This window comes from Apodemus sylvaticus, chromosome 19 (assembly GCF_947179515.1).
Source record: "Apodemus sylvaticus chromosome 19, mApoSyl1.1, whole genome shotgun sequence".
NCBI classification, from domain to species: domain Eukaryota; kingdom Metazoa; phylum Chordata; class Mammalia; order Rodentia; family Muridae; genus Apodemus; species Apodemus sylvaticus.
In genome coordinates, this window is record NC_067490.1 from 59,026,686 (window position 1) to 59,044,426 (window position 17,741).

Genomic DNA, 17,741 nt, shown 5'->3' on the forward strand with positions numbered 1-17,741 from the left:
AAAGTGGCTGGTTACAAAATCAACTTAAGCAAATCAGTAGCCTTTCTATACTCAAAGGATAAGCAGACTGAGAAAGAAATTAGGGAAATGACTCCCTTCACAACAGCCACAAACAATATAAAGTATCTTGGGGTGACTAACCAAACACGTGAAAGACCTATATGACAAGAACTTCAGATCTCTGAAGAAGGAAATGGAAGAAGACCTCAGAAAATGGAAAACTCTTCCATGCTCGTGGGTTGGCAGGATTAATATAGTTAAAATGGCCATCTTGCCAAAAGCTATCTACAGATTCAACGCAATCCCCATCAAAATCCCAACTCAGTTCTTCATAGAGTTAGAAAGAGCAATTCTCAAATTCACCTGGAATAACAAAAAACTCAGGATAGCTAAAACTATTCTCACTGGTAAAAGTACTTCTGGGGAAATCAGTATCCCAGACCTCAAACATTACTACAGAGCAATAGTGATAAAAACTGCATGGTATTTGTACAATGTCAGGCAAGTGGGTCAATGGAATAGGATTGAAGACCCAGAAATGAACCCACACATCTATCGTCACTTGATCTTTGACAAAGGAGCTGAAAACATCCAGTGGGGGGGAAATAGCCTTTTCAACAAATGGTGCTGGTTCAATTGGAGGTCAGCATGCAGAAGATTGTGAATTGATTCATTCTTATCTCCTTGTATTAAGCTCAACTCCAAGTTGATCAAGGACCTCCACATTAAACCTGACACTGAAACTAATAGAAACGAAACTGGGGAAGACCCTTGAGGACCTGGGCACAGGGGAAAAGTTCCTGAACAGAACATCAACAGCTTACACTCTAAAATCAAGAACTGACAAATGGGACTTCATAAAATTACAAAGTTTCTGTAAGACAAAGGACACTAGCAAAGGGACAAAACGTCAACCAACAGATTGAGAAAGGATCTTCACCAACCCTAAATCCGACAGAGGGCTAATATCTAATATATACAAAGAACTCAAGAAGGTAGAACCCAGAGAACCAAATAACCCTATTAAAAAGTGGGGTACGGAGCTAAACAAATTTTCACATGAAGAACTTCGGATGGCTGAGAAACACCTTCAGAAGTGTTTGACATCATTATTCATTAGGGAAATGCAAATCAAAACAACCCTGAGATTTCACCTCACTCCAGTCAGAATGGCTAAGGTTAAAAACTCAGGAGACAGCAGGTGTTGGCGAGGATGTGGAGAAAGAGGAACCCTCCTCCACTGCTGGTAGGATTGCAAGATGGTACTACCACTTTGGAAATCAGTCTGGCGGCTCCTCAGAAACCTTGGCATGACACTTCGGGAGGACCCTGCTATACCACTCCTGGGCATATACCCAGAAGATTCCCCGGCATGCAATAAGGACACTTGCTCCACTATGTTCATAGCAGCCCTGTTTGTAATAGCCAGAAGCTGGAAAGAACCCAGGTGTCCCTCAATAGAGGAATGGATACAAAAAATGTGGTATATATACATAATGGAGTACTATTCAGCCATCAGAAACAATGAATTCATGAAATTCTTAGACAAATGGATGGAGCTGGAGAACATCATACTAAGTGAGGCAACCCAGTCTCAAAAGATCAATCATGGTATGCACTCACTGATAAGTGAATATTAGCCTAGAAACGTGGAATACCCAAGACATAATACACATATTAAATGATGTCCAAGAGGAACGGAGGAGTGGCCACTGGTTCTGGAAAGACTCAGTGTAGCAGTAGAGGGGAATACCAGAACAGGGAAGTGGGAAGGGTTGGATGGGGGAATAGGGGGAGGGAAGAGAGCTTATGGGATTTGCAGGGAGTGGGGAGCCAGAAAAGAGGAAATCATTTGAAATGTAAATAAAAAATATATCGAATAAATAAATAAATAAATAAATAAATAAATAAATAAATAAATAAAGGGCTAAAATGATGCTGACACGTCTCCCATATGATTCCTTGAGCATCATCAAGAATTCAGAAGGTGTTGTAGTCCTCTTCATTTTGTGAATACATCATCTCGCTTTTGAGTAGCACCTAAGACATGGGCTCTGGCATTAGTATGCACAACAACAACAACAACAACAACAACAAAAACCTTCATGGACTTTTACTATTCTTGATGAGAGACTTCTAATTCATTCAATATGGTTATATATTACTGATCTGTTTAGGTTTCCTCCTTTCAATTCTATCTTGAGGTGTGTTTGTGTATGATTGTGTATATACCTTAGAGTCAATTTTAATTTTCTATCCATAAACTTGTTTTATTATGTTGAATGAATAAATGTTCTACATTACAAATGTATAATGAATAATCTCAAGATTTGTGAGCATTTAACATGCCTTATTCTGTGCTTATGTAAACAACATTGCATTGAAGTTGTTTGTTCATTCACCTCTGCATGAACCTCTGGGAATCTGTGTCAGTTGTATGTTCCTGTGACATTTACAGATGACATATAATCCAAAACTGCTTTTCAAGATTTGTGCAGATGATATTATATAACCACCATGATACAAATGAAAATTTTTGTTCATTGCCAATTTAAGTAAAAATTGTATGATTTTAACTTAACTTTTACATGCAAGGATATTTTATTATACCTTTAAGTGTTAAAGAAGTGCTAAAGTGTAAATACCTTTGCCTTAGTATTTGTTGTTGTTTCCACTAAGGTACTATAAAAAATATGTGTCTGTTGGGCTCTGACTATTCTAGGTCCTACAGATGCTTTTGGAATTTTGAAATTTTCTAAGACTGGAAAACCTTGATGCTGAAATAGACATTTACTGAATGAAAGATGATCTAGATTACACATATAAAGGATCATCTCATCTACTGATCTTCATGAGGACATTTAGAGTGTTAAGTTTGTGGAATTCACAGAAAGGGGTAAGAAGTAGAGGATTTTTAATTCAACAGCATAACAGCTTTGGCAAGGTAAACACCCAAAGAATTTTTAGGTCTACACGACCCAGGTGGAATGCAGACATGCCTTGGATACAGTGTGATCTTGCTGGAATATAAATGTCCCCTGAGTGAATACCTTTTATCCCTAAGAATGAAGGTACGATCATTTCATAAAAGGAAGCAGCCATATTTAAAAGTGCCATCTAAGTCTAATTGAGGGGAAGACAAAGTAATGAATCAGAGAAAATTTTGACAGAATAAGTCAGAGATAAGATCCACCAACTCTCATGAGAACAGACAGGAAGGAGAGGATACTTAAGAGCAGCAAGAGACAGGGGTGAAGGCAGGAACAGATGGGGGAGGGGTAATGTGAGGGGGGCATTGGGAGGAGGCAGGGTCTGTATCAGGATGTAAAGTGTATAAGTAAATTAATTAATGGGAAAAAAGCAGTGAAAAAGAAAGGTAGTGGTGTTGTGGTAAGGTGTGTATATAAAGAGTTTTAGCAGGACAGTTTCACAAAGACAGGTTCCAGAAAGAAGATAGACACAGGTGTAGACAGACTGAACCAGAGAATGAGAATGAGACAGAAGATCGGAACATAGGGCTAAAATTAATATGAAGTCAAACAGAGTAATTCAGTCAGAAGCTGAGAGAAGGTGTGTTTAATCACTCAGCATGAAAGATTAGATTGTATGGAGGTAGAAGCTTTCAGGCCTAGGCCTAGGGATAGTTAGGACTGAGAAGGAAATGCTCTGGGCTCAACCCAAGCAATGTTTCCACACAACTTGGGTATACCGCTCATCTTATCTCATCATCTCAGGGGAAAAAAGTATCATTTACATCATTTATTTCATCTTACTCTTTCAGCTAATAATCAGTCATCAAGGAAAGACATAGCAGGAATTCAGAGCTGGAACCAATAGATAGGGACTAAAACAAACCACAGAAGCACGTTGTTTGTTGGCTTTCTTCTTGGCTCATATTCAGATATATTTCTTACAAAACACAGGCTCATCTGCCTAGAATGATACCAGCCATGTGCTCTTGGTCCTCCATCATAAAGTAAAAATCAAGAATATTCCCCAGAAATGTGGCCATGAGCCAGTATGATGGAGAAAACTTCTCTACTGAAGTTCTTTCTTCCCAGGTGTTTCAAGTTTGCTTAAAATTTATAAAGACTGACTAGCACAAATATTATCCAGAAGAAATAAAACTTAGGACAGAAGCTATATCTTGACTAATAAAAAACGGTGTTAAAATTATTTAAATATCTTCTCTGATCACCATGGCATAGCACTAGGAATCAATAGCAAGAAAAGCTTTCTAATATTTAAGAACACATGGAATTTAAGCTGTATATTCCTCCAACTACCCACTGGCCAATGAAAATTACAGTGAATGAGAGTAGTTAATGTGCATTAATACATGTGCAAAATGGTCTAAAACAAATTTAATCATAAAAGCAATTCTTGGTATCCAAAATGACAACAAAAAGAGGAAAGCATAATATAACAAACCCTTGGGTGTTTATCAAAAACATTCCTAAGAGGGAAGTTGATATACCAAATTTCTTCAAGGGGTTTCCTCAGGATTTAAGAGTGTATACTGCTCTCACACATATAAAGCTCTGAAAACCTCACAAATTTCATTGGTAGTTCTTCCAAACTCACAAAGCAAAAGCACATAGGCTAGAATTGCTTGAGACTATTTTCTTCTAATTCATTTGCCTAAAATCCCTTTTTTTTGGGGGGGGGGCGGGGGTAATATTCCTTAATAACTTATATAAACAAGATATTAAGACAAATGCAGAAAGATATTATAGATACATTTTGGAATAGAGAAGGCAAAGACTTGTTGACATCAGCCATAAATCACAGCTAATAAACATACAAACAGCATGGGTTTCATGAAGAACATGGACACAAACACAGATAATTCTCTCAGTGATAACTTTCATAAGATCTGAAAAAGAAGGCTCACTTAATTTTGTGCCATATCTAAAAATAAACTGAGAGCAGGAATATACATTGGAGAAGAGATATAGAGGTAATGACAATTTAACCATAAAAAAGACATTTTGAGACATTTAAGGAATATACCTGCCTTTATGCCTCCAGAGCAGGGTTGAAACATCATTAGATCAGTGTTAAGTAGGGTCCAAGTTAATAGTAAGACTTTAATGCAAAAATAATTCTAAATAAACTTTTAGGCACTGGGAAATTTTGACACATTAAATTATAGCTGTTAGATATGCTCCTGATGCCCTGGGTTTCTTGAATGAAAAACCATCCTGGTAAATTTTATTGTGTTAACTTGACACAAGGTATAGTTATTTGGGAAGAGGGACCCTCTATTGAGAAAATGGGTGTACAAGATTAACTGTGGGCAAACTTGCTTATTTTTTTGCTTAAGTGATGACAGAGAACTCATCCCCTTATGAGTAGTATGACCTCTTGACTGGTGGTAGACCTGGGTACAAAATAAGCAAACCATGATTGAGTAATCCAGGTCTCCTGCATCAATTCTTACTTCCAGATTCTTGCTTTGAGTTCCTTCCCTGATTTGCTTGAAAGATGTACTAACTAAAAATTGTAAGATGAAATAAACCTCTGCTTCCCTAAGTTGCTGATGGTCCTGGTGTTTGATTTTAGCATTAGGAACCTAACTAAGGTAAAGAATATAAGTCATGCAACCAACTGGACAGTCATCATGTCAGAACCGGATGTTGCAAAGACTGATGCCTTGAGAAAGCCACAAAAAACTACATCTGCTTACTGTTGAAATAAAATATCAGCTCCAGAAGGGACTCTCTCAGCCTTGGCTGCCTCATATCACAAGGCTTGATGAACTTCAGATAAGACTCCTAGATATTCTTTTTTTTATTCGATATATTTTTTTATTTTCATTTCAAATGATTTCCCCTTTTCTAGCCCCCCACTCACCAAAAGTCCCATGAGCCCCCTTCTCTCCCCCTGTCCTCCCACCCACCCCTTCCCACTTCCCCGTTCTGGTTTTGCTGAATACTGCTTCATTGAGTCTTTCCAGAACAAGGGGCCACTCTTCCTCTCTTCTTGTACCTCATTTGATGCGTAGAATATGTTTTGGGTATTCCAGGTTTCTAGGTTAATATCCACTTATTAGTGAGTGCATGCCATGATTCACCTTTTGAGTCTGGGTTACCTCACTTAGTATGATGTTCTCTAGCTCCATCCATTTGCCTAAGAATTTCATGAATTCATTGTTTCTAATGGCTGAATAGTACTCCATTGTGTAGATATACCACATTTTTTGCATCCACTCCTCTGTTGAGGGATACCTGGGTTCTTTCCAGCATGTGGCAATTATAAATAGGGCTGCTATGAACATAGTAGAGCATGTATCCTTATTACATGGTGGGGAATCCTCTGGGTATATGCCCAGGAGTGGTATAGCAGGATCTTCTGGAAGTGAGGTGCCCAGTTTTTGGAGGAACCGCCAGACTGATTTCCAGAGTGGTTGTACCAATTTGCAACCCCACCAGCAGTGGAGGAGTGTTCCTCTTTCTCCACACCCTCTCCAACACCTGCTATCTCCTGAATTTTTAATCTTAGCCATTCTGACTGGTGTAAGGTGAAATCTCGGGGTTGTTTTGATTTGCATTTCCCTAATGACTAATGAAGTTGAGCATTTTTTAAGATGCTTCTCCGCCATCCGAAGTTCTTCAAGTGAGAATTCTTTGTTTAACTCTGTACACCTATGTGAAAGATCTGTATGACAAGAACTTCAAGACTCTGAAGAAGGAAATGGAAGAAGACATCAAAAAATGGGAAAACCTCCCATGCTCATGGATCGGCAGGATCAATATAGCTAAAATGGCCATTTTGATAAAAGTAATCTACAGATTCAATGCAATATCCATCAAAATCCCAACGCAATTCTTCACAGAGTTAGAAAGAGCAATTCTCAAATTCATCTGGAATAACAAAAAACCCAGGATAGCTAAAACTATTCTCAGCAACAAAAGAAAGTCTGGGGGAGTCAGTATCCCTGACCTCAAGCAATACTACAGAGCAATAGTGTTAAAAACTGCATGGTATTGGTACAGTGACAGGCAGGAGGATCAATGGAACAGGATTGAAGATCCAGAAATGAACCCACACACCTATGGCCACTTGATCCTTGACAAAGAGGCTGAAAACATCCAATGGAAAAAAGATAGCTTTTTCAACAAATGGTGCTGGTTCAACTGAAGGTCAGCATGCAGAAGAATGTGAATTGATCCATCCTGTCTCCTTGTACTAAGCTCAAATCCAAATGGATCAAGGACCTCCACATAAAGCCAGACACTCTGAAGTTAATAGAAAAGAAACTGGGGAAGACCCTTGAGGACATCGGTACAGGGAGAAAGTTTCTGAACAGAATACCAATAGCGTATGCTCTAAGAGCAAGAATTGACAAATGGGACCTCATAAAATTACAAAGTTTCTGTAAGGCAAAGGACACCATCAAGAGGACAAATCTGCAACAAACAAATTGGGAAAAGATCTTCACCAATCCTACATCAGATAGAGGGCTAATTTCCAATATATATAAAGAACTCAAGAAGTTAGATTCCAGAAAACCAAACAACCCTATTCCTAGATATTCTTAACTCAAGCTATTTTGGGGAGTATCAACCTGAAAGCCTAACAGAAGTCCCATGATTGACTTACAATCAATTATTCCTATGCAAGGTCCATCTCAGAATTTCCTCTCAGGAGTGCATTTATGTGTTTGTAAAAAAATGTGAAAGTTATATGTTACCTCGAATTTAAGTCTAGGGACTTTCAAATTACTTTCTGATCCTTTCAGTGATTGACTAGACTCCCAATGTCTCCCAACGTGTCTTGTTCCAATCTAAATGTAGTTTAGATTAAATCTAATTGTAGTTTATGTATTCTCCTACTGATTTCTAGTTTTATTATACTATCATAAAATGTGATAAAAATAATTAATTTCTTTCTTTTGTGGTAATATTTCCCTTATGTCATTATATGTGCAAAGTCCTTAAAACAAAACCTACCAATACTGATTGATTTAGAAACACAAACTCTGTATTTATCTAAAATAGTGCTAATGAAGTAAAATCTTTGAACAGCTGAGTTTTTTTGTGGGTCCTTACCCAGGATCAGTTGTTGTACAACAATGGTCTCTGGGTGCTTAGAGGAGCTAAGGATCAGGTTCTTGGTGGCGTTGGGTATGGATGGTATAAAAATTCCAGGAGACTATATCAGAGCACAGTTTGGGAACGGAAATGGCAGGACTAGTTCATAGAGCTGGACACAGGGGCTAGGGAAGAAAAAAAAAAGTACTGGAAAGACACCTAATTTACACATGTAGACCAGATTGAAGACCTGCAACTGTAAATGCTGCATGGCAATTCAAATGCCAAAGCACTCTGGAAGAGGCAGGAATTTTCCAAGCCTATCAGTTAGAAGGACTGCCATCATATGATTTCTGAGAAGCCAGTCCTCTATTGGGGAAACAGAAGCCTAACTGGTGCTATTATGACCTGGATTTAGTCTCTATGTGGTTGAGTAGACTCAAGGTTTATTTGGGTAGAGAGTGGCTCCACTCTTGCCCTATTAGGGTAGTGTCTAGGATATGGTCAGCACTCCATATTCCCTCATCTGGTTTCCATCCCATATATTTTGATGGATTCTGTCAACCACTTAATACAGGATAAATAATAACCCTCAAACTCTTCTAAAGTATAGTAGAACATGGAACAATGCCTCTATTTCTGTTGCCCAAATCAGGTCACTTGTTCCTGCATTCAGGAATAAAACTTAAACCAACCTTACTGTAACAAAGATAAGGTAATAAGAACAACAATCACCTACCACACAATAGTAGGGAATGAGTACAGCAGTATAGTAGAATAATATAGTAGAATATAGTAGAATAGTAGAAAAATAATACTGATTTTTCTTAGAAATCAGTAAGTGTATAATATCAGTGACACAAAATTATTGTAGATAATAAAAAATTCATTTCATAAAATCGAAAATATTTTCATGATTTTTAAAAAAACAAGTGATAATTCATAACAAATAGAAATAATTAGCATCCACAGCAAACCCACAGTATGATGAAGCATACTATGATGTGAATGAAAACTTTACTCGGCTATCACTAACGAGATAAGAATATAATATTCATCATATAAACACAAAACTCAGAGTGCCCAGGCATGAGCAAGAGCTGTGGTTTATATGACTTTTTCCCCAGGAGGCCTTATGTTGGATCTTTGTCATCAGTGTGACTATTTTGATTCAGTAGAAAGATGATTATCTTATTGTGATATTTCCTTGTAGATGAAATGATTCAGATGTTCTGTGATGGAACTATTTCTCAGGAGAAAGGGCTGTTGTAGAATTCTGCTCCTCTGCACAGAGCTATTGTTCTATCCATAAAGACTCTCAGGAGGGCAATCTGAAGCCTCCTGGAACTCACCAGTGAGAAGAGATTATGAGTCTCCTGGGGAGAGTAAGAGGAAAAGGATTCAGAAGACAGAATTTTTGCATAATAGGCTTGTAGCTCATTGTTTTCCAGGAAAGGAGAAAATGCATATAATGGGAATAGTAAACTAAGTGTGTGAGGAGTGTGTGTGTGTGTATGTGTGTGTGTGTGTGTGTGTGTGTGTGTTTGTGTGATATTGGACATTGCTCAGTTCTCTCTCCTGAGAGAAGCAATCTTCTTGACATCAGGCATGGTGTCTGACTGTAAAAAAAGCTTTTCAAAACAATGTAGAGAAGAAGATGGGAATGTTGTGTGTTCCATGTATGTTGTAAGGAGAGGATGAAGAGAAACCTTGAAGTAGCTAATCAGAAATAGAAACTATCTTATTATTTCTTCATTTACTGTGATTTGAGGTGGGTGTCATAATTAATTTTTCAAGATTAGGCATGAGGAGAGTGAATTAAGGGATATAAAAGGATATCTGATACTCAAAACATTTTCCATTCTTGTTATTCTAAGTAATTATTGTCTCTTCTTTTGAAGACTGTTAAAGTTTAGGCAGACTCCAGTATCCCTCTCCAAAAACAGCTGTGTATTTTGTTAATCACTTATATCATCGTAAATTAGAATTCACTTAATTCTGAAACACTCAAGTTATACTGTACATTGTAATCTAGTCAAGTGATCCCACTGTCTCTATTGTGTTGTGCTAATAAATGGTGAGTGAGTAGGAGGAACCTGGGAGGTCAGGGGTGAGCCTCCTAATAATGTTCCTAAGCAAGATACACAAGTTGTATGTGCTGTTATAGAATTTAGAAATAGTTACTAGATAGTAGTGAAGATGAACACTTCCTGAGGATTTCTACATACAGATACTGTAGTGTTTCAGAAAATTTTCTAACAGTGTGTGGTGGCCTAAAAAGATCAGATAAGGGACTGAACCCACCAGTGAACACTTCTAACCTTATGAGAACATGAAAAACAAGACTGTTTTTCACCTGCTCCATTCACAAAGCAAAACTATGTAGAGTGTGCTTGACTTTTATCTTCAGCCTATATAAGGTATCACGCAACACCAAGACAGTGAGATTTCAGTGTTCTCTCATATCATATACCATGTCTTGCATATATACAGTTGCCAATAAAAACACAGTTTGTAATATGAACCTTCATATTCATATTACCAGAATCTTACCAGTGCTTAGTGCACACCTGATTTTTTTATAACCCTGAAAGTCTATATATAAAATATAGTTGACTATTGGTAGGAAACCAGTTCAAACAGCTCAACTAGAAAGATGGGGAGGATTACATCCTATGGAGCTTACAAGGAAATAGTGCACCCACAATTTAAGTCAAAAAATATAAGAAATGAGAGGCAGATGAGATATCTACAGAGTGTTGTGACACTTGTTTCTCAAGAATCTTGATACTGTTTCTGAGAAAATCATTCTTATGAAACAAATGTAAATGAAAATATAACATTCTGTGTCTTGAGCTGAGTTTCTGGAAATTTAACTGAGAGAGGCAACTACAGAGCTACCTATAAAGAATGCAGACACTAATAATGAAAGGCAAGGTGCTTGAAAAAATATTTCAGGTTAAACAATAGTCATTTATGTGTTTTCATTGGGAGGGTTAATTATTGGGTTTTGTGTTGTTTTGTTTTAATTTAATACAGAGAAATGTTTACAGTACATTAAAATAAGTGTAAAATGCATTACAACCCTCATGCTAGGACTCTCAGCATTTCAGCAAATTTTATAAGCACAGAATCCACAGAGACATCAAGTAAGTAGAACAAACCTCCTGCTTCATAGTTGTCAGAGCTTTAAGGCAATACTTCCTGTGTTCTCTATACTTAGAGTTTGAAAACTTTTGCATGAATGGGTGCATATCTAATCTAATAGATCCAATAAGCTAGTATACACAACTAAATGTCCCCAGGATAAGAAAACTATGTATAGTTTGGGGTTTTTTGTTTTGTTTTGTTTTATAATGTTTTGTTTGGGGGGAGTGGTTTTCATTATCCCCTATAGAAAAATAATCTGGTGATCAATTAGTTAATAGGAACAAAAATTATGTATTATGATGAGAAATTTCCCAAAAAAAGAGTATACACAGAGGTAAATCTAAAGTGGTTATGGGTAGAAGACATACACACATGTTCATGTCCTATGTAGCTAATAAGCATTCAGTACCTGATCAATTTAAGTGATTTGGAAAATTAACTTAATTCTCACTGTAACAACCTCATGGGGAACACATTTTTTTCTCAGCCCCTTTTATAAGTGACCAAATGAAGAAGCAGAGTGTGAACAAATTCTGTTACCCTGATTTGGTGTTAATATTAACATTTTATCTCACACACAATCTTGCCTTGCTCTACTCTATTGTGTTTCTCTGTGTATGTGTTTCTGCATTAATATATAGGCACACACATATGTGTGGCATGTATATATGTATGCCTTACATGTGTTTATGAACATGGGTAACATGTTTATTTATAATTTGGAAATACTGAAGCCCACATTTGATTTGTGGATCAACCATGAACTGATCTACTCACATACAATATAGCATAACCTGTGTCATTTCATTGTATCAAGTGAAGAGAGGGAAGGCCTAATAGGCTGGTGATGTCTCCTATTCTATCTTGTCAGGAAAAATGTGGTGTATTCAGATTTTTGGCAAGAAGACACAAACTTCAGCAAAGACACATACACCCCACAAAACAATAAAGGTCATCTCATTTGAAAGAAAATGTTATCAGACTGGAAGAAAAATAAGTTCACTGTGGCTCCAATATTTGAGGGTGGTGAGACTGAACTTCAGAGAATGTAATGGGCAGGAACATGTAGAATACCTGAGGAGCCAGAGTAAGCTAAACACTGGAAATTCTCATTACATGAGAACTCATGGACTGGTAAAGATGGTCATTATAATGATAAGAACATGGAAGTCAAGCTGGGCGGTGGTGGCACACGCCTGTTATCCCAGCACTCTGGGAGGCAGAGACAGGCGGATTTCTGAGTTTGAGGCTAGCCTGGTCTACAGAGCGAGTTCCAGGACAGCCAGGGCTACACAGAGAAAGCCTGTCTCGAAAAAAACAAATCGAAAAATCAATAAATTAAAAAAAAAAAAGAACATTGAAGTCCATACTCAATCTCTGTATAAGGCTACACTGTGAAAGAAAGGAGAAATAGTCACTACCAGAATACCAAAGGCTAGTTTAGCAGTTATAGTGTGAAAAACAGAGTGAAACCATATGCAGAAGAGATGGAGGATATCTGGAAAACAGACAAGGCTGTGCTGGGAATGAACAGTTTTTTATGTAAGCAACCAAGCAAACACACATCAGCTACCCTGTGCAAAAATGAATGAGGAATGAAGGGTATAGATAACACGTGTATTGAAATACAGGAAATTTGATGGTATTGAAATGTAAGGTCTGTTGAGATGGAAGGTTAGGAAGAAATTTCTATCAAGCCAGGCAAAATGTCTTACTGTTAGAATTCTAGCATTCAATAGACTGAGACGGAGGAATTAGGAATTTTAGGTTAGCCTGGGCTACATACTAAGTCACCATTCCTTTTAGTCTTTTTCCCTTTATTTAACTCAATAGTCTGATTCATAGAATATCATAAACAATATTATGAAAACAGAAAGATAATGTATAAGCAGTGATACCATCAATAAGAAAACATGTTCTATAAAAAAATAGGAACTATTAAGTTGCAGAATCAGCAGTCATATTGAGGATTGTGGCATGAAGGGGTATTGTGTTATGATAAGAAGCTTTTCTGACCACCTCATTACTGTCCAGACATCAGTATGTGCGCTGTCTTTAATCCTATACATTAAAAACAGTCATTATTTATTTATTGAATTGTTATTTGATTTTACTTTCCCTTCAAAAATATGAGTCTTGAGGAAACGATAAGTTTAATGCATGGATCTAAATACAAGCAATAGCAATCACAAAATAATATGGGCCCAATACACAGAGAGAATGGTTGAAGTGACTGTATATGAGGCAACAGGAAATCACATAGATTAGTGTGAGTCGATCAAATTTCCTGTGTAACATTGATAACTACTTAATGAGAAGAATGTGTAAAGAACTGAGATACAATTAATACTTTCCTTTTCTTTTATTTGAATGATAGCTTACATGACACATGAACTTATACCCATGGTAAGCCTTCTGCCTGAGCTTCATCAGTGCCAGGACGACAAGTTTCCATCATCTTCTGTAAATATTTGTACACTTTGCTCAATGTTCAGTACACTTTGGAATATCAACTAATGTGAAGAGAGAAAGTATTAGATGTGAAAATCTGTGAGATAAATCATTTCTAAGTTTTGATTTTATGACTGCAGATAAAGATTCTGTCTCTGATGTAACTGAGGCTCTAAAAGTATTACAAGGATAAATTTCCCTTATCTGCAAGAAACCTTCTAATGACTTACTGTTCTGTCTTCCAGATGAGTGTCAACTGCTCTCTGTGGCAAGAGAACAGCTTGTCTGTCAAATACTTTGTATTTGCTAAGTTCTCTGAGGTCCTTGGAGAATGCTTCCTCCTGTTCACCCTCATCCTCCTCATGTTTTTAGTATCACTGACAGGAAATGCACTCATAACATTTGCCATCTGTATCAGTTCAGCCCTACACACCCCCATGTACTTCTTTCTGGCCAACTTGTCTCTCCTGGAAATTGGCTACACTTGCTCTGTCATACCTACGATGCTGCAGAGCCTTGTAAGTGAGGTCCGAGAGATCTCTTGGGAGGGATGTGCCACACAGATGTTTTTCTTCTCATATTTTGGTATAACGGAGTGCTGCATATTGGCAGCCATGGCCTTGGACCGTTACGTGGCCATATGCTCCCTATTCCACTATGCAACCCAAATGGGTCGTGGTGTATGTGCCCATTTAGCAATAGTTTCATGGGGAATGGGATCTATAGTAGAGCTGGGACAAACTAATTTTATTTTCTTTTTGGACTTCTGTGGACCCTGTGAGATAGACCACTTCTTCTGTGACCTTCCACCTGTCCTGGCGCTTGCCTGGTGGAGCTACATCCCAAAATGAGGCTGCCATCTTTGTGGTAACAATCCTCTGTATATCTAGTCCATTATTATTCATCATTTATTCCTATGTCAGAATTCTGGTTGCAGTGCTGGTGATGCCTTCCCCTGAGGGGCGCCATAAAGCTCTCTCCACATGTTCCTCCCACCTACTTGTAGTCACACTCTTTTATGGCTCAGGATCTATTACCTACTTGAAGCCAAAGTCTAGCCACTTACCAGAAATGAACAAACTCTTGGCCCTCTTCTACACAGCAGTGACACCCATGCTGAACCCCATCATCTATAGCTTGAGGAACAAGGAAGTAAAGGGAGCACTGAGAAGAACTCTGGGCCTGAAGAAAGTTCTGATAATAAGTAACTGAGGATCCTAAAGTGCTCCTGAAAGAGTGCACAGTCTGTCAAAGCAAACAAAGAAAACCACTGTGATTTTCTTGGCTGTCTTAAAACAATCTTTTAGAAACATAACTTTGTTTTAGAGTATTCTCTTTACTTGGCACTATTTTTAATTGTAAAAAATGGAAAAGTATGCTTGCTACTAAATAACTTTAGTAGGTTAATCCAGTACTTAACATTTTCTTCTGGCAGAATTTAAAATCACATGCTAATATCTCAGGAGTCTTACAAGTTCTCAGAATCCATTCTTAGCCATTGTTCAGCCCCTGATATGCCTGTTAACTCTGTACTCTACACAAGTTCTCAAAACATTGCACTTAACACCTTAATAATCCTATGAGGCAGGCTGGGGCAATGGCTCAGTGGTTAAGAGCACTGACTGCTCTTCTGAAGGTCCTGAGTTCAAATCTCAGCAACCACATGATGGCTCACAACCATCAGTAATGACATCTGATGTTCTCTTCTGGGGTATCTAAAGACAGCTACAATATACTCACATATAATAAATAAATAAATCTTTAAGGGGCTGGAGAGATGGCTCAGTGGCTAAGAGTACCGACTGTTCTTCCAATAGGTCATGAGTTCGAATCCTAGCACCCACATGGTGGCTCGCAACCATCCGAAAACAGAAAAGACATCTGATGCTTTCTTCTGGTGTCTGAAGACAGTTACAGTGTACTCACATATAATAAATAAATAAATCTTTTAAAAAAATCCTATGAAGCCATGTATTTCTTCTCATCAAAGTCATTAAATTCTTCAGATGCAACTACATACACATGTAATGTAGAATTACATAGTTCTTTTGTAGATTGTATTTACAGAACATGTAAACATTCTAAGAATGCAAACTGTCAACTTTTGAAACTATATGCTACAAACCATTAATGAAAATGTATGGGAAGTAACTGTCAGCATTTTCTAAGATCTAAACAATTTTAAAGAAAATATTAGTGATATTACAGGAGAAGAAATAAAGACAAAGTTATTGACATATTTGCAAGATTTTTTCTAAAATTTATAAGTTTATGTATGTGCATATGAATCAGAACACATTTGGAGATCTTCTGACAAATTATTTTTAAGTGATCTCAGCTCATTATGGGACAATTCCATATTCCTCAGAACATGTAAACCCATTGCATTGGACTGGAAGAGCTAAGCAGTTCTCAGGGTACTGATTTGTTAGCCTCTACTCTGTGTACTGTTAGATCAGTCCACACTCAAGGCTTTGAGCACCCAGGGCCTAAAATTGTGGGCATAGTTATAGTTCCTCCCCCCATGTATGATTTCCAGCAGGATAGGAGAAAAGAACTCCAGCCAGGTGATTCTCAACATCATAGTTTCAGATAAACACACACAGAAACACACACACAGACACCACACACATACATACACACACCACACAAACATACACATATGCATCATATACAGGAATTGAAATGGGTTTACAGGTGATGGAAGGCTAATATAAAAGGTCAGCTAGCATCAGATAATTGGATTCTGGGTGTCATTCCATGAGAAAAGAAACCATAGTTCCTTGGAGAAGTAGTAGGGTCATTTCAAAAATAAGACAACAAACCATCAAAATCATGAAGTAAATGCAACATGCTGAAAACACAAGGAGTCAATTTCAAAGAGCTTTCAATGGCCAAAGTTGAAGCACTTTGAGCACAAATAATCATAGAAGTTATTATAATGCACAAAATAAAATTATAATCAAATAAGTGTATAATGAAAGGAAGATAAAATTATAATTAAGTGTACAATAAATTTTAAAGAAATAAAAAAATTACCATTACACTAAAACTGCAGTAATGTTGTAGGCAGGATTCACCTAAACAGAAGGACAAAAATTATCTACTCCTCAGAATCATTCTTCAGAGCCTAATTACATGCATTAAATACCTTTAAGGTCATAGTGTTGGGGAAAAAAATCACTGAGTTGCTGAATACAGTGCCTAATGTTTTGAAGGATCACAGAACATTTCCATAGTCTGTAAGTACTTCTCCCAAGACTTCTATTACTTTAAAAGGAAATACAAAAGAAAAATGCTTTAAAATATTTGTAATTACAAAAGGAAAATAGTTTAAAATAATTTAATTGCTCCTTAATCAGGAGATTAAAATACAGTGCATCCCGCTAATATTGAACGGAGATAAGCAAAGCAGGAAACATTCTTTGGTATTTGTGCCAAATATGTACAACCTCAATATAAAAAAAAAAAAAAAGAATCACTTGATGAATTCAAATACATAGACAGTCTAGCAAAATTAGTAATTCAAAGGTGCGGTCACAGAAGATAAAAATGCTAATGAACTATAAGAGACTAGAATAAATTAGGATATATAATAATTAAATGTCAACTGGATTTCTGGATTAGATACTGGAATAGAAGATATACAGTACTAGAAACCCTTCTGTCATAATTAGGCCAACATATTATGGGACTTGTAATATTTTACTTTTTCCAATTTCCTGATTTTGATAATTAGTCATTAGATGATAGAATACAAAATTCAGAAATTGGGGTAAGATGTGAAACATTAGTACTATTTCCTATGAATTAAATCTGACTTTCCTGTACTGTTTGATTTCTACTTTTTTTATTTTTATATTTATTTACTCATTTATTTTATTTATTTGCTTCCCAAATGCTACCCCCTCCCTGTCCCCACTTATAGAGTACCCCTTTCTCCATTCCCTTCTCCTGATTTCTTCTTTCAAAAAGACCAAAACAGCATAGTGAAATGGCATCCTCAAGTAACTATAAGGCATGCTTAGTCCCTGAATAGCTTCTGTTCATTTGACGAATTTGAAAATCTACAACAGTGATAGTGCTGACATCAGGAAGCAGCTT

The 17,741-nt window shown here is 37.0% G+C and overlaps 1 protein-coding gene across 1 annotated transcript; it reads left to right on the plus strand.

Annotated features, from left to right (window-relative positions):
• The first annotated feature begins 13,861 nt into the window (after nucleotides 1–13,861).
• Nucleotides 13,862–14,849, plus strand: LOC127669296 (olfactory receptor 10A4-like). The gene is given in 2 exon segments (XM_052163134.1): nucleotides 13,862–14,467; nucleotides 14,469–14,849. Coding segments are annotated over 2 exon segments (966 nt in total). The 5' UTR covers nucleotides 13,862–13,882.
• The last annotated feature ends 2,892 nt before the right edge of the window (nucleotides 14,850–17,741 follow it).